The sequence below is a fragment of the Myotis brandtii genome, unplaced genomic scaffold (genome assembly GCF_000412655.1).
Source record: "Myotis brandtii unplaced genomic scaffold, ASM41265v1 scaffold847, whole genome shotgun sequence".
NCBI lineage: Eukaryota > Metazoa > Chordata > Mammalia > Chiroptera > Vespertilionidae > Myotis > Myotis brandtii.
In genome coordinates this window covers 3,017,737-3,039,534 of record NW_005371441.1, presented here as the reverse complement: position 1 = coordinate 3,039,534, position 21,798 = coordinate 3,017,737, and the positions used below count along the sequence as shown (strand labels likewise).

Below are 21,798 nucleotides of genomic sequence, written 5' to 3'. Positions count from 1 at the left end.
TAAGGAGTGGAGTCAGGATTTGAATCCATCTCTTTCCTACTCAAAAGCCCTTGTGCTTAAGCAGTAAACTTTACTAACAAAATTGTCTGTGAAAAAATAATTTTTAACTTTAATAGACCAAATCATCAAAATGATTTCTTATAGCTGAAAGAACTAAAGAATTGTAACTCACATAAATATTAGTTCCATTTAGTATTGGTCCATATTGACAATATTTTACTTTCATACTGTAGCCTGATAGTTCCTACTATTTCTGTTATAGGCAACATGGATTTAGGGCAGGGCGAGGTCAGATGGGGGACCTTATGGAAGCTTGGCCACCAGTCATGCAGAAAGGTGTTGAAGCATGGCTAGGTCCTTACTACCCATGTCACTTTATAAATAGCTTGATTCTAGAAGACTCACTTTTTCCTAAATCTATATATACAAAAGCCTAAGTGACCGTTCGACCGTTTGACATTCGACTGGTAGCTATGATGTGCACTGACCACCAGGGGGCAGACGCTCAACACAAAGGCATGGAAACAGGGAACTGACTGATGAATCTCAGAGGGTAGCGGGGAGGGTGGGAAGAGATTAACCAAAGATCTTATATGCATTCTAGAGGCCCAGTGCACGGATTTGTGCACCGGTGGGGTCCCTTGGCCTGACCTATGGGGATCAGGCCAAAACCGGCAATCCAAAACCCCCCAAGAGGCCCTGGATTGCAAGAGGGCACATGCCAGGCTGAAGGATGCCACCGTGCATGAATCCATGCACCGGGCCTCTAGTTTAATAATGATGATAATAATAAAAATAATAATAATAGGAATGTTCTAAGGAACAAAGACTGACACACACTGTTTTACTTCTACCTGACACCCCACAGACACTCTCTTATCCTTTTGGAGTTTGGAGGAAAATCACTCTCTTTAAAACAGACTATTTCAAAGAGTATAAAGACTTTCAAGTAAAATTAGAAATCAGGTTCTTAAATATAATCCTTTCCTTGTTTTCTAAAAATAATTTACTGTAGTGAACCATATGCTTCAGTATCACCTAATAACCAAAATAATATTCAGGATGTAAAATTTCCATAATTATCTTTGCCTTAGTCTGAATTCTCAATTAAATCTTTTAAAATTTTATTTTTCAATTAAATTGGGCACACCCCACACCGGGGATCTAGCCCGCAATCTGGGCATGTGCCCTGACTGGGAATTGAACCGTGACCTCCTGGTTCATAGGTCAATGCTCAACCCCTGAGCCACGCTGGCTGGGCCTAATTTGTACTTCTTAATCCCTTCACTTTTTCACCCAGTCTCCCAACCACCTTGTTCTCTGGCAACCATCACTTTCTATTGAGTCTGTTTTTATTTTGTTTGTTCATTTATATTTTGTTCTTTAGATTCTGCATATAAGTGTTCATTGCATTATTTACATTAACCAAGATATAGAAGCAACCCAAGTGCCCATCAATAGATAAGTGAATAAAAAGTCGTGGTGCATATACACAATGGAATATCACATGGCCATAAAAAAGAATGAACTCTGACCATTTGCAACGGCATGGATGGATTTAGCAGATACTATGCTAAGTAATATGTCAGACAGAGAAAGACAAATACCACATGATTTCACTTAAATGCAGAATCTAAAGAACAGAATAAAAGAACAAACAACAGAAACAGACTCAATTCAATCTTACTTATCTGTAAAATAAAGATACCTTTGTTAAGGGTTAGAAAATTAGAGAATGTGCTTTCTATTACTTCTTGTACAAGGTACATGGCCTGCAGCTGGTAAGTACTTAATATATTCCTGGAAAATGCTTATTGAATAATTTAGGCTACATGCTACTGATAAGAGATTACATACTATAATGAAAATCAGAAGATGACCGATTTGGTTCTTGCTCTCAGAATTGTTCTTAATATGACCCTGTTGGTTAACACATGCTTCAATTTTACTCTGGAAAAAATAGGATAACATTTTGTTCTTTCACATAAAATAAAAGAAGAGCTCTTGGAACTTTGGACTATGTGAATGCAACATAAATAATATGAACATTTATTTTATTGTTTATGATTATTTTATTAATGTACATAGACAATTCTGATGAAACCACTCCTCAGAATTGACTTTTAAAGTCTTAAATTATCTGGCTTAGCTCCCTTTGAGTGAAATTGATGAGCCTTTTATTTCTTATACCTATATTTATCTTTTGAGAGTAGAAATACAGTCTTTTCCACTAAGACTTTGATTTTAGTGGCACAAAGAGGTATCTTATTTTTCTTTAAATGTCTATTGACTAATGCGGCTTATTTGTTCAACTTGACATCCAAATGTAAACCTTATTTTGAAAGAAGTACAGGAATCCTGTCGCTGTTATTTTAAACACGCATTTGTGTTTCCTTTTGCAAAATCTGAGAGATTGTCTCTAGATAGCTCACAGTAAAAAGGTTTGGCACTCTTCCTGCTAAAGCAATTCTAACAGACAAAATAATTCATATTAATAAGTGGATTTACTAAATATCCAGAAAAAAGAATCAAGATAAATGAAACAATTCAAAAGTAAAATAACAAAGAAAGCATTGTCCTCTAAAAATTGTTTAGCTTTCCTCATGGGAAAGCTGAAAAAAACTTTAATAAAACTCTACAGTATTAATAATATTCTTAAAACATTCCCTTTTCTCCCCCCGCCCCTTTGACCAGAAATAAAACTAGAAAAAACTTTTCTCTCTTCTTCATTTTCAATTTGTTTGTAAACTTCTCCAAGCAAAAGCCTAATTAAGTCTTTCTGTCCAGTAGAGGCACGATTTCCCATTTCTTTGGCACTTGGAACAATTTTCCCATTATCTTCTTGAAGTTTTTGCCCAAACTAAAGGCTGTTTTTAAAACTTTCCCAGAGATATTTATCTTTTCAATTTCTTACAGTGTCTTGAAGATTAGGTGTAATTTTCCTTTAAAAAAAAAATCAAATCATGACTTGCTTACTTGATTAAGTTACTAAAAATGTAAATTACAGTAAATTACTTTTTCTCCAGTTGGGGGGCAGGGAGAGGTTAAAAAAGTAGCATATCAGGCTAACTAACGAGTCAACCAGGCTATTGTGGAATTACTTTATTCTCACACAAAAATAATGAAGCCTATTAAAATTATTGAATAAAGTATTCATCATAGGACCCCTCATTCCAAGCAACTCACAGCTTGCTCTCTTTACCATTTCCCTGGAGAACAGTTAATATGTAAGTAAATGCTTTTACACATAAGATGATATGAAACATATTATACAGGTAATTTTTAAATGTTACGATGAAATATGATAAATGTTTATCAATAAAATCTAGAGATGACTATGCAATTGCTGTCTGAGTAGTTTTGCATCTGCACACAAGCATTTTGCATCTTCTTATTAAGCATCCATCAGCCTACTATTGAGGACTTCAGCTGGTTTTTGAAGGCTAATTTTGCATTTTATTATAATGACATCAAGTATTTCAGTGAGTTCCAATCATACGACCTAATTATGCTGTTAAGAGAATTTAAAGAGCTTTTGGTGATATGTTGTTACCTGTAATTACATCAATTTCCTACTTTGGAGAAGTAGGAATAATCTTTGAAACAGGAGCTATTTCATATTTATGGGAGTTAACTGTTATAAAACTTACCTAAGGATTTGTTGTGTGTTCTCAATTTTATATTATCCATTTGCTGATAGCAACTCTATTACATATGTAAATTACATACTGACATAGGCATGCCTTATCTGAAATTTTTATACTAAGAAATAGAAATTGGAGATCATGGATAACATGGGTGGAATGTGAGATTATTAAACATTTTTCTACTTGTAAACATTTTTGTACTTATTTTTTATTTTAAGGGAAGTGTGCAATGTGCCATTTATTTATAATCTGAAGTTCCTTGGAGCAATCATTCACCAGAATTATGGTTCAAAAAGCAACAGAATTTCACTGCTACACCCCAGTGGGACACTCGATGATGTTCTTCTAAATTTAGTGCTTTCTAAATGTTAGCCTCAGGTCCCCTGAAGTAACATCTAAAAACAAATCCTTGGGTAGAGAGGAAATAGAACATTTTCTCAGTCTAGGGGTGAGTTAGAATTCAAAGTGTGGAAATACTTTATATTCTCAGAATAATTAAGTTATTTATGGCAGTTGAATTGATTTGATATTTTTAGGAAGAAGGAGGTTGGTAAATTGGGGGAGCATATTCACATACTGAATAAAGTTGGGTTTGTCATTTCCACCTAAGCCAGTATTTGTTATCTTCTAACTATTCCTCCTTTTCTAGACTTTTATAGAAAATAGCAAGTTCTTTGAGCAATATGAAGTGACATACCAGATCTTGAAACAGACAGCAGAGATGTACGTCAAAGCTGATGGTTCAGGTAAAACTCGTGACAGAATTTGTTTCAGTGTTGAATACAGGAAAATTTAGGAACTACAGATTTCTATATGAAAAAATACAAATTTCTATATGAAATCATTTTTTGTTCTCTTGTGGAATCTTTGTGTGATCATATCATTGGCCTAGAGAGCATACATTGGATTCAGCCCCACTGACTTTGTATAATGCCTAACCTGCATCATCATATGTGTGTGTGAGTGTGCGCGCGCACACGCATGTCTATGTGTGATCTAAGGGACAGCAAAATGAACATCCATTTTCTAAATTCCAATTTTCCAACCTATTTTCAATTCTGAGGATTAATAGCAAAAAAATGGACTAACTTGAATATTTAATAAAGTAAATGAAAACTTAAGTTTGTGTAAAGACCTAAGTTGTAAAATATTCTTGTTTCAACTTGTAAACATGTCATATTTGCTGAAAATGAACTATAGCATTTGTGATTGATACTATATGTGTGTCTATCTATTTGAGTGCATATAAAATGTGAACAAATATATGTGTCACTTACTGCATCCCATTTATTAAGAATTTTAAATATATTATCATCTTTAATCTTTGAATAAGATATTTTCAGCAATACCTGAATGATATTCTAAAGAATTATAACATACCAGTGGTGTAACAGACTCTAGAAAAAAGATATGGTAGATTTAAAATATAAAATAAAGATTGTGCCCTAGCCAGTTTGGCTTAGTGCATAGAGCATCAGCCTGCGGACCAAAGGGTCCTGGGTTCGATTCCGCTCCAGGGCAGGTACCTCGGTTGCAGTCTCCTCCCCGGCCTGGGCCCTGGTCAGGGCATATGCAGGAGGCAACCAATCGATGTCTTTCTCTCAAGACATCTTTCACTCTGTCTAAAATTCAATGGAAAATAGCCTCAGGTGAGGATTAAAAAATAATAATAGAATAAAGATTGCCGTGTGTTTTATCTGTGTCAGTGGAAGAAGCCGAGAATGTGATGAAATTCATGAATGAAACCACTGCGCAGTGGAGGAACCTGTCGGTGGAAGTCCGCAGCGTGCGGAGCATGCTGGAGGAAGTCATCGCCAACTGGGATCGCTATGGCGACACCGTGGCTGGGCTGCAGGCCTGGCTAGAGGATGCCGAAAAAATGCTAAGTCAATCGGAGCTTGCCAAAAAGGTGAGGCTGCTTCTGACAAGAGGAGAAGGGCATGCATAAATTTAAAAATAAAGATTACAATATATTTACTCAATAATCCCGACTTTGCCTGAAAAGTTGCACATTCAGGGTAGTAAAGTATTGTATACTAAGAAACGCGCCACTTTATAAAAGTTATGTTAGAACAGTTCCCTGTCTGACAGTTCAGTGTTTGATTTTGCATTCAGAAGAGCAAGAACTGATGGGGGAAAGGCAAGCCCAGTGGGCAGCAGAGGGCGCTGTACTCACAAGGTCTGCACCTGAGAGGCCATATCCAGGGCAGTGCCCTGTGGATTTCCAAATTTGAGATTAAAACATAGCACTGGATCTGTGGGATGGCATCCGCGGTTAACAGATGGGTCACTGCATTTTTTTGTCTCTTTGGTTATTCTTTTTCAGATCTTATTAACCCTCCGTCCAGGGTCTCATTCTCAGCAGGCATGATTGCCCTCCTCCATTTACAGGTGTACATGTGCATATGCAAAAATTACTGTTTTATTTTAATGTCTCTTACATTTGAAAATAACATGAAATAGACTGATTTCTATATATACAGGGGTGGGCAACAGTCAGTTTATATTTGTGAGTATGTGAAACAGACTTCATTCTTGTATTTTATTTTTTGATTATTATATTATTTATTTGTAGTATCTGTCTTCTTATTGTTGCTATTAATTCATATCCTTACTTATGATTTATCTTTTAGGTAATTATGGATGGTAATATAAACCTACTTTTTCCCACCCCTGTATATACTTTTTAATGGGAGCCAGACATTTCCCACGGAAAAATCAATTTACATGTATAAGAAGTTAAAATGCCAGACTCCATTAAGAAATATAGTACATATGTTAGAATTAACTGCTTGCCGTCCAAGATTGGTTCATCTATCATTGTGTTATACAAGTAGAAGTATCATTTTAAAAATGTTTTACCATTTCATATTTCATTTAGGTTACATATTCTTGTGTGGCTGATGGTGACAGAAACGATATAGCTATACAGATTTTGGCTTTTCTGATTAGACCACAGTGCCCGAGTAGATGTCATATGTGTTAATTTTATCCAAGGAAACATAACTGCCAGAAACAGAACTGTTCTCGTCTATTTATGGAGGAAGAACTCCCACACAGAGCTTATGAAATGGATTTTGAATTATCTTTTGTTTCCCTGCTTTCACTGTGGTGTGTGTGTGTACATACACTGGCACATACACGCTTAACTTGAAATCAGGTGGAAACTACTTCATTGTCAACTGTGTAACGTTAAACAGATGAGGGAGGATGTTATTGTATTCAATTGTATTCAGTGTTCCTGGCCCAGATATTTAATTTTTAAATTTCCTTTGATGGTTTAGCTCCATGATTAGTAATTATCTTGATGATCTACTGTATCCAGATTTTAAAACCAAAAGTAACAGGTCAAAAGTTTGTTTACAATTTTTTTTGAGGAAGTCAAGCAAGTATGTCTTTCCAATCTATATTTCCCTACAATAGTATCTCTTTGTTGTTGTTTGTTAATCCTCACCCGAGGATATTTTTTTCCATTGATTTTTAGAAGGAGTGGAAGGGAGGGGGAGGGACAGAGAGAGAATCTATGTGATTAGAAGGAGTGGAAGGGAGGGGGAGAGACAGAGAGAGAAACATCTATGTGAGAGAGACACATCAATTGGTTGCCTCCCCTCATGTGCCCCAACCAAGGCCAGGGATCAAGCCTGCAACCTAGGTACATGCCCTTGACTAGAATCGAACCCAGAACCCTTCAGTCCAAAGGCCGACACTCTATCCACTGAGCCAAACCGGCTAGGGCAATAGTATCTTTTATATGACTCTGACACTGACATTTACTCACTGGTAGACAATGTATAAGTCCTTTTTGCTCACAGAAATGCCACTTTTCATCTGAAAAATAGCAATAACAGAAATGGTCACATTTTGTTTTGTCTTCAGCAAAAGATATGGCATAGATGTGTTTTATAGAAATACACTCAGCATTTCTAGTTCACACTTTTGAAACTCTTTATTAAATAGTTGCATTTTGAGAGTTAGGATTTACCTTAAAATGTACAAATTTTCAAACAAAGATATTTCTCTTAGTTTGGTCATTATCATATTCTTTATTAAATTTGGAGTATGGTTTACAATAGGATGCATTGTTTATTGTCTAGGACTTTTTTCGAAATTTGCCTCATTGGATACAGCAACACTCTGCCATGAACGATGCTGGCAATTTTCTCATTGAAACGTGTGACGAGGTGGTTTCCCGTGACCTTAAACAGCAGTTATTATTGCTCAATGGGCGTTGGAGGGAGTTGTTCATGGAAGTCAAGCAAGTATGTCTTTCCAATCTATATATGCCTGAAACATGTATGTGTTATAAATGTTGCATTGAATAGTTTTAGAGACTATTTGTTAGTCTCTAATAACATAGGCTTATTAAAGCCAAGTCCAGATGTGTCTAGATCTGTTATATTTATCCTTGGTCCTTTATTCTTCCCCCTGAATAACAGAGGGACATAACAGAAATGTAGAGTTTGAGTAATGATTATACTGCCATATGGGACCTATGCATATGGAACGATTCATGTTTCAAATTATAATTCTTCACTTCTGTGCTACTTCCTTTCTTTTCTTTTTTTTTTTTAACTTTCACGGTCATTGGGCTTCAAGTGTATCTAACATAAGAGTCAGGAATGAGAGTCTTTCTTACCATGTAAGGGTTGCAGAGAGTACATGGAAGTGAAGGTCAGACATCCAATCCCGGCTTCATGATTGTCAGTGACGTCCCCTCCCTTTCCTTAACAGTATGCGCGAGCTGATGAGGTGGACAGGATGAAGAGGGAATACACAGACGGTGTCACTGCCCTGTCTGACTTTGCAACTGAAGCCCACAGGAAGCTTTCTGAACCCTTGGAAGTCTCTTTTATTAACGTCAAGTTATTAATTCAAGACCTGGAGGTGAGGGGGCTCTCTGGACCATAAAGTGAAAAACCTCGTCGACTGTGAAAATCAAGATCAGTGAACTTGCTCAAATCATTGCAAAGCTTTTTCTGTGTCTCTTTTGATATGTGTGTGTATTTTCATTGGTACCTCCAAAAATATTTTTAAATTGTGTTTTTAAAAAACTATTTGAATTTTTAAAGGTGTATTTGGGCCATAAAGTAACTTCAAAATAATTTTTTAAGTAGGAGATTATTTTTTCTTCAACCAAATTATAAAGCACTAGAGGAAAACAGGAGTCTGTAGATGGCACCTCTGCATAAAAATCTCCAGCAGTAACATTATAAAATGGATGGTGCTATTTAAGTAGTTTGAATACCCCACAGCCCTCAAAATGAAGTAATGGAAGGATAGTTAATGACATGAAAAACTTTTCCAATACACTATTAAGTGAGAAAAGTAGCAAATAGCATCATCTCTTTTTTTTGGTAAAAATTAAAAATGGGTGTAAACACACACAGGAAGCAACATTAATGATGTAATGATGGGTTGATGGCACTGGTGATCACTTTGTGGGACTTTAACTTAAATTTCCTTTATCCTAATTTATCTCTATTTAATACATTTCCTGCAATGACAATGTGTTATTTTTTAAAGAAAAAAAATTTAATTTCTAAACTTAGAGCAATTGCCCCAAAGTGTTCACATACATTTACCTGATATAATGTTTACATACTACATTAGCACATATGTTGAAAGTGTGAAGATTACTTCAGCATATGTCAACTAAGGATTTCTGCTTAGTTTTTTTTTAATTTCTTTATTGATTAAGGTATTACATATGTGTCCTTATCCCCCCTTGCTCATGCCCTCATCCCCCTGTTGTCTGTGTCCATTGGTTAGGCTTATATGCATGCATACAAGTCCTTTGGTTGATCTCTCCCCCTTACCCCCACCCTCCCCTACCTTCCCTCTGAGGTTTGACAGTCTGATCGATGCTTCTCTGTCTCTGGATCTGTTTTTGTTCATCAGTTTAGTGGTTTTTTTTAAAGCTTTTACTTAGCTATATGATATTACCAACATATAATATATTAGTAATGAAGGAAAGCAATAACTGGAATCTCCAAAGGTTTATGAGCATAAGTATAGAATGTTCCGAAGAACATATTGACTTTTGTGCAGCCTTCTGCAGAATCCTGAAATGAAAAGGTGCTAACTTCGCTGTTCACTGATTCCTGCAGGACATTGAGCAGAGGATACCTGTGATGGATGCTCAGTACAAGATCCTCACAAAGACAGCGCACCTCGTTACCAAAGAGAGCTCCCAAGAGGAAGCTAAGGAAATGTTTGCGACCATGTCTGGGCTCAAAGAGCAGCTGACCAAGGTGGGGGAATACTTTATGCAAGTTACCCTCTGGGACCAACTCTGCCTCCTGCGCGCCCAACCTCCTCTGTCACCGAGGGCAAATCCTTTACTTGTTAACAAATCATGCTTTTGTTTCTCTTTGTGATTTAGTAACTTTGTCATCTAGTAACTCTGTCATGAGTTTTAAAAATGAAACTCTGGGGCTGATACCAGCTATTCCCTCTGTTGACTTAGAAGCATTCGTAGCTGTATTTTAATAGAAAGATAAGCCTCTTCAGGGCAAGAGGAGACCAACAAAATAGGATTAAACAAAAGGGGGAGAAGTAGAGGAGGAGGAAAGAAGAGGAAGGGATCAGATATTTAAATGAGAAAGAATTCCAAAATGGCCCCTTTTTTGATCATTTATTTGATGTGCCTTTACTCTAAGAGTACTTATGCTGTTTTCTTCCTGGGCGATTGAGAGACATTTGACAAGAAAACTCTGTGGCATTTACGTGTGTCACTGGTTTAGTAATATTGTCTTATATATAAAAATTGAACAACGCATAGAAACTACCATGAAACAAATGCCTGTGGTGATCTGTAAGCACAGAATGACCACATCACTAGAGAAAATGTTCCTGAGAGCCATGACCCGTGCCCTCCGCTTGTGGCGCTTCATGTCTTTTAACAGAATCTTTGTCTTTGTGCTTTTAAAGGTCAAAGAACGTTACTCCCCACTCCTGTATGAGTCTCAGCAGCTGTCAGTTCTGCTGGAGGAATTAGAGAAGCAGATGACGCTCTTCTATGACTCACTTGGGAAAATCAGTGAGATTATAACAGTGCTTGAGCACGAGGCGCAGTCTAGTGCTCTTTTTAAACAAAAACACCAGGTAAGAAAACGTCCCTTTCGGGAGACACGGTTATTTTTAAAGCATGTGTAGTAAAATTGAGGTAGTGCTTATTTATAGACATTCTATAACCAGGCTAGCACATAATGCATACTCTGTAACTGGTAGCAATTATTATTGTTGTTATTATTAATTACAGAGAGACAATGATTACACTGCCAAACCCTATTCTAATGAGTTCTCATCATATTGAATAAAGATGATTTTCTATTTTGAGCCATAGTGCCATTTCTTACATTCTCAAATTGCTATAAATTGGCATCAAAGAATCCTTCCACAATTAAAATGCTTACTGTTGAGTAATAATGATATTTAATAATACCTCTCTAAATGTTACCTCCTAAATCTTCAAAAAACCAAAAACGTGTCCTTATTCTGTTTTGCCAAAGCAAAACCAAAATTCTGCTCTAGATATTTGAATCTAGATTACCAAAGCATGTATCCAAATTAGCCATTTGAAATATTTTTCCAAAGCAATTGAGGATGTTGAAATGCAAATGGATTCAAGTCAAAAAAATGACTGTCGGCCTGGGACTGGACTGGACCATCCCCATGCTGTCTGCTGCAGAAATCACTGGTGCCAGGGCGCGGGGCAGAGGCGGAGGGCCTGTGCCACATCGCTTCTCGTCCTGTCAATGTGTGTCCATTGCGAGTCCTCCCACGCCCACTGGTTGGCTGCCGCTGTGGTTAGGATCTGGGGACCAGCATTTTATCAATGAGGTGGTTAGCTTGTGAACCTTAGAATTCAAAAGGGGTCCACACAATTTACACAAATAATACACAATCTGCGTCTGACTCAGTCAAGTAGGATGTGCATGGTGCTAACTTCATTTAGTCAGACTCTACCCTGCTCTGTAGGTTGATCTCATTATTGTTTGCTCAGTACACCATAAGCCTGTTATTTGGTTGGAGAAATGCAGGTACTGGGCAAATAATTTTTGATGCTCTCACTTTCTCCTAATGTTAATAAGATGGACTTGAATATTTTTTTAAAATCTCAAATAAAACGTAAAAAGCCCAGATTTCAGTGATTGCTTAACATTCTGGGGGGGGGGGGAAAATAACCTCTCTGTGCTTTTGATTTCATTTATTGCTGGTGAAAAAAGCCTAAAGCTGTATCATACTGTTCTCACTATTTTGTAATGATTCCTCTCTTTCCTTCTCTTTCTCGCCCTTTTACGTTCTATTGCTGTGGGTTTCCTTTCCTCCTAGGAGCTGCTAGCTTGCCAGGAAAGCTGTAAGAAGGCCATGGCACACATTGAGAAAGGCAGTCAGAGTGTTCAGAAGTTTGTGACCTTGAGCCACGTGCTGAAGCATTTTGATCAGACGAAGCTGCAGAGAAAGACTGCCGAAGTCCACGTGGCCTTCCAGGTGAGTTCTCTTCCCGCTGGGAATGTGAGCGGGGGACAGTGCCAGCAATAAGGACACAGAGCCATCATGGGTCATGCCTTCACTCTTGCTAAATGCCTCACCCACTGGTGTTTGGTAACCAACATTTCACTTATATTGACATAATATTAACATCCATTAATATTAAAAGGGGTTAATTCTTATTATAATGAAATGTATTCCTTCCAAGTGGTTTTTAAAGAAACAATGTTCCTTAACAAGGTGATACTTTAATGAGAAAGCATCCCATTATGATTATTTTTCTAAATCAAGAATATGGTCAAGAAAACTGGAGACTGGAAGAAACATGTGGAAACCAACAGCCGCCTGATGAAGAAGTTTGAGGAGTCGCGGGCGGAGCTGGAGAAGGTGCTGCGGGTGGCGCAGGAGGGCCTGGAGGAGAAGGGGGACCCGGAAGAGCTCCTGCGGAGACACACCGTGAGTGCATCCCTGTCACTGTGCAATCCGGGGTCAGGATCTCCCCCTGGCCTTCCAGAATGTTCCGCCAAATCTGAAAACTGAAAATATTTTTTTTCTAAAAATTATAAAGTACGTGTTGAATGTTGGATGTGGGTGGCTTCTGAGTCATAACTCTAGATGATTATAGTTCATTCCTGAGAAAAACACACACAAAAACAAGAGCAGTTGCTGGGAAGGTTTGGCGAGGGCAGCAGCTGGCTTGTGGCTTGCTCAGAGGGGTGGCTGCTTCTCTATGCTTCTCTTCCAATGTGGCCCTTTATTTCCCCCGCCCACCACCACCCCCCCACACACACACCCTCTCCCTCTCCGTGGCAGGAGTTCTACGGTCAGCTGGACCAGAGGGTGCTCAACGCCTTCCTGAAAGCCTGCGACGACCTCACAGACATCCTGCCTGAGCAGGAGCAGGCGGGCCTGCAGGAGGCGGTGAGGAAGCTGCACAAGCAGTGGAAGGTGAGCGGGCACAGGAAGGGGGCCTGGTGTCATTGCGGACGGAGGGAAGGGCAGGAGGGCATTAGGTTGACTGTACGAGAAATTTAGAAATTCAGGAAACTACTTTTCCCATTAAAATAAATGAACTAGAATGGAGCACGGTGAAAATCATAGAATTTCGTTATTCCTATCTTTCAGTAACAGCAATTTGTGATCAGAGGGTACTCATGATGTCACTTGGCCCTAAAGGGGTTTTGTCACTGCAATTGGAAATGTACAGAGTCAGTGACGGTATCGTATTCTTCCAAATCTTTCTGTGCAATGTAGGATCTTCAAGGAGAAGCCCCATATCATTTGCTCCATCTGAAGATCAAGGTGGAGGAGAATAAATTCTTGGCCTGTGTGGAAGAATGCAGAGCTGAGCTGGCCCGGGAGACTAAGCTGGTGCCCCAGGAAGGCAGTGAAAAGATGATTAAAGAGCACAGGGTGCGTCACGCACCCCCGAGTGCAGTCACACAGTCACATGGTCACTTAAAGGACATGACTGATGCTTTGGGTTGGGTCTGGAAACACCGAATGGTTTAATTCCTTTACACTGAGAGTCTAATGGAATCTTCCTTTTTGTGCGTGTGTGCGTGCCTGTGTGCGTGTGTGTGCGCGTGTGTGCATGTGTGTGTGTGTGTGTGTGTGTGTGTGTGTGTGTGTGTGTGTGTGTGTGTGTGTGTGTGTGTGTGTGTGTGTGTGTGTGTGTGTGTGTGTAAAGATAAACCTATTGGATGGCTCCTCACGGGGATTCTATAAATGTTTCATGCCCATTAGATCTTCTTCAGTGACAAAGGGCCGCATCACCTCTGCGAGAAAAGGCTGCAGCTCATTGAGGAGCTGTGTCTGAAGCTCCCAGGCCGGGACCCAGTAAGGGACACGCCTGGAGCCTGTCAGGCGACGCTCAAGGAGCTCAGGGCTGCCATCGAGAGCACCTACACGCAGCTGGCGGAGGACCCCGACAAGTGGAAGGACTACACCAGCAGGTAGCCTTGGCATTGTTCCCAGGCAAGGACATCGTCTATTTTAGTTGTGTTAATTCATAGACTTTTACAAAACAAGAAATGACATATGGTCCAGCCTATGCAATGAAGAAAATCAGATTGTATGGCGTTGCCCAGGTTCTTATGTAAAAAGGCTTCATTCAATAAAAAGAGCAGGTTTCATTCAGAAAAGGTGAAGCACTTCATTTTCAAATGACTCTTTCTCTCTCTTTTTTCTTCCTGATTTCAGAGAAGAAGGAAGAAGGAGAGAGAGATAGAAACATCAATGATAAGAGAAAAATCAGCTGCCTTCTGCACACCCCCCAGTGGGGATTGAGCCCGCAACCTGGGCATGTGCCCTCACTGGTAATCGAACCCTGACCTCCTGGTTCATAGGTTGATGCTCAACCACTGAGCCATGCTGGCCGGGCAGGTGTGATCTGCTTGAGGCAGCATTGGTTCATGTCTTTCTCTGGGATTGCCACATGTCCCCGAAGGGGGACTTCTGATTCTTCAGGGTTATGTCTCACTCTAGTGGGGACATGTGAGGTTCTGTCCTCGTTCCCAGGTGCCCAGGCCGGGGACAGACACAGCTCTTTCCTCAGCTGAGCTCCGCCTGCTCCACCTGTTCTTCCCCCGAGTGCCTGGGCACAGAGGTGGCCACGCCTGCCCAGAGCTTCATGTTTCTTTAAGGAACAGTTTCCAGGAAATCTAATAATCAATTTGCTGATCACTTGAGTGTCGAATTTCCATGAATGAATTCAAACTAGAGAATGTAGTGGCTCAGTGGTTGAGTGTCGACCTATCCACCAAGAGGTCAGGGTTCGATTCCCAGTTGGAGCACATGCCCGGGTTGTAGGCTCGAGTCCCAGTGTGGAATGTGCAGGAAGCAGCCGATCCATGATTCTCTCTCATTATTGATGTTTCTATCTCTCCCTCTGCCTTCCTCTATGAAATCAATAAAAAAAATATATATTTTTAAACATGTATTCTAACCATCCTGAAGTGTTCTCCCTTTAATGAGATAATGCCTGTGTCATTTCAGAATTTCCGAGTTCTCATCTTGGATCGCTGCAAAGGAGACACAGCTGAAGGGGATTAAGAAGGAGGCCATCGATACCGCCAACCATGGAGAGGTGAAGCGGGCGGTTGAGGTAAGTCCTGGGACACTATTTGTCACTGGAAAATTTCCACTAATAAAAAAAGTGATAGACAATCTAACTGGTGTCTTTCTTACTTTCTATAAAAGATTATGTTCCTGAAAACTAACTCAAAAATAAGTGCCCTTGTGTTACTGTGAGAACTATAGGGAGTTTTTCTCTGGAACCATTGTTGGCTTTGAGATGTAGTCATGCTCAGTGGTGCCTTTAAGGCATCTCTCGCTAATGGGGAGTCCTGGGGGGAAAGTGCATGCGTGGGTGTATAACACAGCAGAGGATGAAGAACTGCCACGGGGAACAAGAACACTGTCAGCTTTTTATACAATGCATTCAGGAGCCAGGTCACAGGAAATGAGGGGTTTGGACAAAGTCAATGCTATGTCACATTCAGCCTGGATGGGGACAGCCTCAGACCCAGCCATGACAGAGCCTCAGGTCTCAACTAGTTTGCATCCTCTGTATGGTACACAGCAACCCCCTCCCTCTTAGCTTGGCTCTAAATATCACAGACACACGCTATTGTGAATATTCTTTCTCTTTCAGTGGTTTGAACCCTTGCAAGTCACGTAGTTGCCGTTAATGAGAATATATTTTCTTTCTGTTTTCTCTAAGCTTCATTTTTTATATCAAAATTATAATCCCCTTAAATGCTAGAGGTGCTCAATAATATCATGCTCTACCAACGGAAGGATTTACAGGGGTGGGTAAAAATAGGTTTTCAGTTGTTCCTATGGGTAAAGACACTCAGGTGGTGATTATTACAATAGTATCACTAACTCTGTGTTTTGTGTACTCACAGCTATTAACCCACCTTTTTCCCACCATATATTACTATTGGTTGCCATTATGGTACAAAAATAATTCTCACTGTAGAATGAAAAGATCACTTGTTTCTGGAACCAACCATTTTCTGGCTGGTGTGCATTTGCCCGTAAGGCCCTCTGGAGCAAAACATGTGGTTGGAGACGACTCTGCCCTCGCACTGCCCGGAGAGGATGGAGGAGGGAGAGGCTGCCTGAACCCCTTTCCCTGGGTCCCCTTCCCTCCAAGGGGCGAAGCCCGAGTCTTTCTGGCGTTGTCTTGGCCCATAAGCCTTCCTTTCCTGGATTAGAGTCATGATCCGGCTTGTGTATCTTACTATCTAAGCTATGGACTTCTAAAGGCTAACAAAAACAAGGCATAAAATATGACTTAATGAAGTTAAAATAAATCTTTAAGTTATCTATAATAGTATTCAGTAAGTGACCTCTTCAATAAAAGGATCAGCTAACTAAAATAAAGATTCCTTTTTTTTCTTTTCTTCGAAAAATACCACGTTCTTTCCAGCTTACAGAAAGCAAGATGACAAAGTATATTATATACTGTAATTCCCAATTTTGGTATCAGATAGTCTTCTACAGTACTTTTAGAAGGGTCCTTGTTGGGATCCAGGGAATCTGTAAATATCTAACCATGTAATCATGAAGGTAACCTTTGGTTTAGAGAGTACTGTCTTTACACATGAGGTATTGGCTTTGGAGAAACAGTTCCTTCTCGTACTTGTAGCCTTTTGTGAAAGATCTGAACAAAGTGAAATGAGCAGGCACTCCATTGGGGAATGAATGACTGGCATTCCTACCGGCCCCTTCTATACCTTCTTAGGTGGGACCCTTTCTTGCTGGAAAGTAATGATGCACAATTGTATTTTGTTCATCAAAGTGTTCTTTCATTCCAGGAGATAAGAAATGGTGTTACCCAAAAAGGCGAGACTCTCAGCTGGCTGAAATCCAGGCTTCAAGTTTTGATTGAAGTTTCTTCTGAGAAAGAAGCCCAGAAGCAGGGCGATGAGCTGGCGAAAGTATCTAGTTCCTTCAAAGCTCTCACAGCTTTATTGTCAGAGGTATATCATTTATTCACACTCTACACAGTTCTGGGCGAGGAATCTGGAAGGTTCTTCCTCTTCTGGTTGTAGTTTAACAAGCAAGTTTATAAGGAAATCTTAGTTGAAATAGAATAGTTTATACTTATTTATATAAATACTGATAGAAAAGATGGGTAGGATGTTTGAGGTATGGTCTGTGCCATTGTCAGATATATTATCAGACAAATATTAGTTCAGATTAATGATCTATAGTTGAAATACAAATCTTATCAGTTCCATAATTTTTTTTAACTTTTAATAAGAGCATTATTTCATAGTCAGTTTAAGGAACAGCATGGAAGTTAAGAACTCAGGCTTGAGAGTCAAGCAAACTCAGAGTTAGTGTTTAACTCCGGTACCACATTACATATGTAACCTTGAGCTTGTCATTTAATATCTCTGGGACCTTATTTTTCTTACTTGTAAAACAGGGCAAAAAATATGCCAAAAGGTAATTTCAAGAGTTGAATGCAATAATGTATTCACAGCACTTAATACAGTGTCAGAACAGAATACATGCTCATAACTGATGCCTGGCAGTAATGAACTACTCAGTGTTTAGTCTGCGGCCCCGTAAGATCTTTTAGATAAAATCTACTCATTTTAAACTTCTTGGTATACAGTTCAATGTTTATATTCCTTTATAGATTAGAATATACAAATCCATCTGCTTCATTTCTGATAGGGCTACTTCCACCCTCTGCTAGAATATTTTTACTCACCAGGTGGTCGTACAAGTCTAATGGGTTTGTGCATGGAAAGTAATGTAAGAATGTAGAGTAGAATAGATAGTTATCAGTATTTTTCTTGAAATCACTAATAAACTTGCACGAAATAATGATCAACTGAGTGGCTACAAAGTGCTGTGATTCTGAAGATCTGGAATTCTTCCTAGCAATCTCTAATGTAACAGTTGGCCAGTTAACTTCTTATACTTTTAATCCGTGTGGATCTGCTTAAGACTCTAGTAGTGAATTTGCATAAATCAAAAATACTCTGAACTGCTTGTGATTTGAGTTTTATGTGATCATTTTGATATGTAACATATAGTGTTCTTAAGAATTTTTTGATAAATTGAAAACAGCAATAGGACTAATCAAATTTTGGAACATAAGCCATTCAAAACCTTTGATGGCCCATCTTTCATAGCAGAAGACAAAGCTGAAAATTGAAGAAAATGACAAGGAAAAGAATCCACTAAGGAACCACAAAAATCAGAAATTATATTGATGCTTTGCCTGAAATATTGGAAGTGCATTTTTAACAAATACCCTTTTTTTTCCTCTTTGTCCACTATACAAAATTTTCCTTACTTTAAATAGGATACGCTAAACTTTTTTACACCACAAGTTTTTTTTAATGGTTTTATTTTAGTTATAAGATTGAAATGAAAGGGATCCAGGAGACAATATATACAATATGTGCAGTTGTATTGCCCTGCCTTGATTTTGAGGCTGAGCAGGTTTTTAATATGCCACACAGCACCATATCAAATGATCCTTGCAACTCCCATAAGTGACTATGCAGTTAATAATAATAAAGAAGCTTTAAAACATTTGAAAGAATAAAGATTAGGGATCTGCGCATATATTTCAAGTTGTTGAGAAAGACTTTACACATATTCTTTAAAAAATTAAGATTACATGAGCATACGATTTACAATATTTTCATGAATATCTAGGTTGAAAAGATGTTAAGCAGTTTCGGGGACTGTGTCCAGTACAAAGAAATCGTCAAGAGTTCCCTCAAAGAGTTAATTTCTGGTTCCAAGGAAGTCCAGGAGCAAGCGGAGGAGATCTTGGACACGGAAAACCTGTTTGAAGCGCAGCAGCTACTTCTTCATCACCAGGTAGAATGGCCCTTCTCCCAGTGCATTTGTGCAACATTGGTAGCTGATTACTGATACCAGAGAGAGGAGTAGCACGGAACCGGGGTGAGGGCAAAGGGAAGGGGAGGGGTGGGCAGGAAGGAAAGGAACCCAGCTGAATGATTAAAGGGAAGCACTTTTGGTCTCTCTCTTAAATATAAAATATTTCAAAGATTCTGCAAGACAAATTCTCAGCCTGAATGGTTTGAGGACATCAAAAAATTCAAAACATATTGTGAAGGGAAAGTTGGTTTTGCTATAAAAACCTTTATACAACTTGCAAATTGTTTTGTAACAGAGATGGGAAGCATGGAGATAATTGGTTCCTATTTGAGATCAACATTCTTTTGTCATCACATAAAAAATCTCACTTTTCAATTTATAATTCTGAATACATCTTAGTTTGAGAAAGTATGACTTACATGGAGTACCAGATCTTTCTGGAGAGTGTGCTTTATAGGGGTAGAACTGGAGTAAAGACATTCTGGTATATCTATATACAGTGGGGCCTTGACTTACGAGTTTAATTCATTCCGTGACGGAGCTCGTAACTCAAATTACTCGTATGTCAAATCAATTGTGAACGAGTGAGTCACGTGATGCTGGGCTGATGTTGTGGCGTTCACTGTGACGTTCGCTGCGCCAACTAGCGGTGGGGTATCTGAAGCTGGCTGGTAACCCGAATTTTAGCTCGCAACTCAAAGCAAAAAATCATCCGAGAGACGGCTCGTATCTCGAAAAACTCATTAGTCGGGACACTCGTAAGTCAAGGCCCCACTGTATATATAAAAGCTTAAGTGACCGTTCGTTCCACCGTTCGACCATTCAACCAGTAGCTATGACGTGCACTGACCACCAGGGGAAAGATGCTCAATAAACAGGCATGAAAACATGGAACACACTGATGAATCTCAGAGGGAAGGGGGGAGGGGGAGGGCAGGAGGAGATTAACCAAAGATCTTATATGCATACTAGAGGCCCTGTGCATGGATTCATGCACCGGTGGGGTCCCTCGGCCTGGCCTGTGGGGATCAGGCTGAATCCATGCACAAATGCTCTGACATCCCCCAAGGGGTCCCGGATTGTGAGAGGGTGCAGGCCAGGCTGAGGGACCCCACTGGTGCATGATTCTGTGCACCGGGCCTCTAGTATATTGATAATCTGCAATTTTAATCAATGTCACTTGTCAAACTCAATATAAGTGGAAGTATAATTCAAGTAAAATATTTAATGGCAAAATTCTAGCTAACTGCCCTACCCAGTTTGGCTTAGTGGATAGAGCATTGGCCTGTGGACTGAAGGGTCCCAGGTTCGATTCTGGCCAAGGGCACATGCCAGGGTTGTGGGCTCGATCCCCAGTAGGGGGTGTGTAGGAGGCAGCCGATCAATGATTCTCTCTCATCATTGATGTTTTTATCTCTCTCTCCCTCTTCCTTCCTCTCTGAAATCAATAAAGAAATATATTTTTTAAAATTCTAGCTAACTTAATGTACAGCAAATGGTAGCTAATTATATATATGTAGTATATAAAAATTAAAATTACACTAAAAGTATATGTAAAATGGCAGCTTTTAGGCTTTATGGATATATTTAATAATTATAAAAAACTGTGAGTACAGAAAAGTTCATGCTTGGTAGTAACATTGTTCTCAATTATTGTAAAAGTTGTGTTTGGGTTTCAATTTAAGTCAGAGAAATATGAAATTGTAAATATTTACATTAATTTTTTAAAACTTCCCATTTCTTGGGTCAGGTGCTTGGTTATATGTGTGTTTATTTGTGAAAATTAATGAGCCGTACACTTGAGATTTGCCTACCATTCTGTGTGTACATTATAATTCAATAAAAAGTTTATTTTAAAACATGACTTCCCCCAGATTTCTCAGCAGATCAATCATCCTGAATATGCGTAGGAATTACATTTCTTAATATTAGCATTTCTTAGAGCATAAATCATTTTTAAAAATGGACTTAGGACTTCATGTGTTTAAGCAGAAAATAATTATTTTAGGAGAATCATGGCAAATGAATAGCTTTGCCAGATTCCTTCTGGAGTATTGCACAGAATGCTAAATGTTGTCTGAATTTGCACGTAATCAAAACACCAAGACCAAATGATGTCGTTTACCATTGCAAACACAAAATATTTATAAATAATGTCCATCTTTGAGTAATGCACAGTCTTCATTGCCGTTTTCACTGTTCATGTTGACTTTAAATAGAGTTTGGGTCCAAGCCCCATGAGGTCCTAACATTTAGTATCTCCCCTAATGCTTGGGCGCTATGTCCCTGCCTAGTCACTTAGAGTAACATGTATGTCCACCCTTGAACAAATGCTTCCAGCAAAAGACAAAGAGAATCTCTGCAAAGAAGAGGGACGTGCAGCAGCAGATGACGCAGGCCGGGCAGGGAGAAGGCGGGCTGCCTGGCCCGGTGCAGGAGGAGCTGCGGAAGCTGGAGAGCACCCTGGACGGCCTGGAGCGCAGCAGGGAGAGGCAAGAGCGCCGCATCCAGGTAGGAGCCCGGAGTCCAGGGCTGGGCAACTCCCGGTCACAGGTTACATCTCCTGTTGGAAGAAGATGCTTGTTTCCACTCCTGATGCTCCCACATTGTGTTAGCTATTTACCGATTTAAGCACCACGCCAGCCTTATGCGATGAGTGATATAATTAGCACATTTTGCAAGTGTGGATGCTTAGAAAGGAAAGAGTTTGAGCACCTGACTCAAAGTCACAAAGCAGCGATCCACACTAAGCCAGGATTTTAATTCACACTTGTCT

General features: G+C 39.4%; 1 protein-coding gene across 1 annotated transcript in view; it reads left to right on the top strand.

Annotated features, from left to right (window-relative positions):
* Window positions 1–21,798, top strand: part of SYNE1 (spectrin repeat containing, nuclear envelope 1) — a 407,398-nt gene that overhangs the window by 130,869 nt on the left and 254,731 nt on the right. Inside the window, exons 16-30 of the mRNA XM_014532125.1 lie at window positions 4,297–4,393; window positions 5,354–5,556; window positions 7,742–7,906; window positions 8,379–8,531; window positions 9,755–9,898; window positions 10,578–10,751; window positions 11,982–12,140; window positions 12,432–12,596; window positions 12,954–13,088; window positions 13,395–13,553; window positions 13,887–14,095; window positions 15,138–15,246; window positions 16,967–17,131; window positions 18,834–19,001; window positions 21,363–21,533. Of these exons, the coding sequence (XP_014387611.1) occupies window positions 4,297–4,393; window positions 5,354–5,556; window positions 7,742–7,906; window positions 8,379–8,531; window positions 9,755–9,898; window positions 10,578–10,751; window positions 11,982–12,140; window positions 12,432–12,596; window positions 12,954–13,088; window positions 13,395–13,553; window positions 13,887–14,095; window positions 15,138–15,246; window positions 16,967–17,131; window positions 18,834–19,001; window positions 21,363–21,533 (2,376 nt within the window). The remainder of the gene's footprint in view (window positions 1–4,296; window positions 4,394–5,353; window positions 5,557–7,741; window positions 7,907–8,378; window positions 8,532–9,754; window positions 9,899–10,577; window positions 10,752–11,981; window positions 12,141–12,431; window positions 12,597–12,953; window positions 13,089–13,394; window positions 13,554–13,886; window positions 14,096–15,137; window positions 15,247–16,966; window positions 17,132–18,833; window positions 19,002–21,362; window positions 21,534–21,798) is intronic.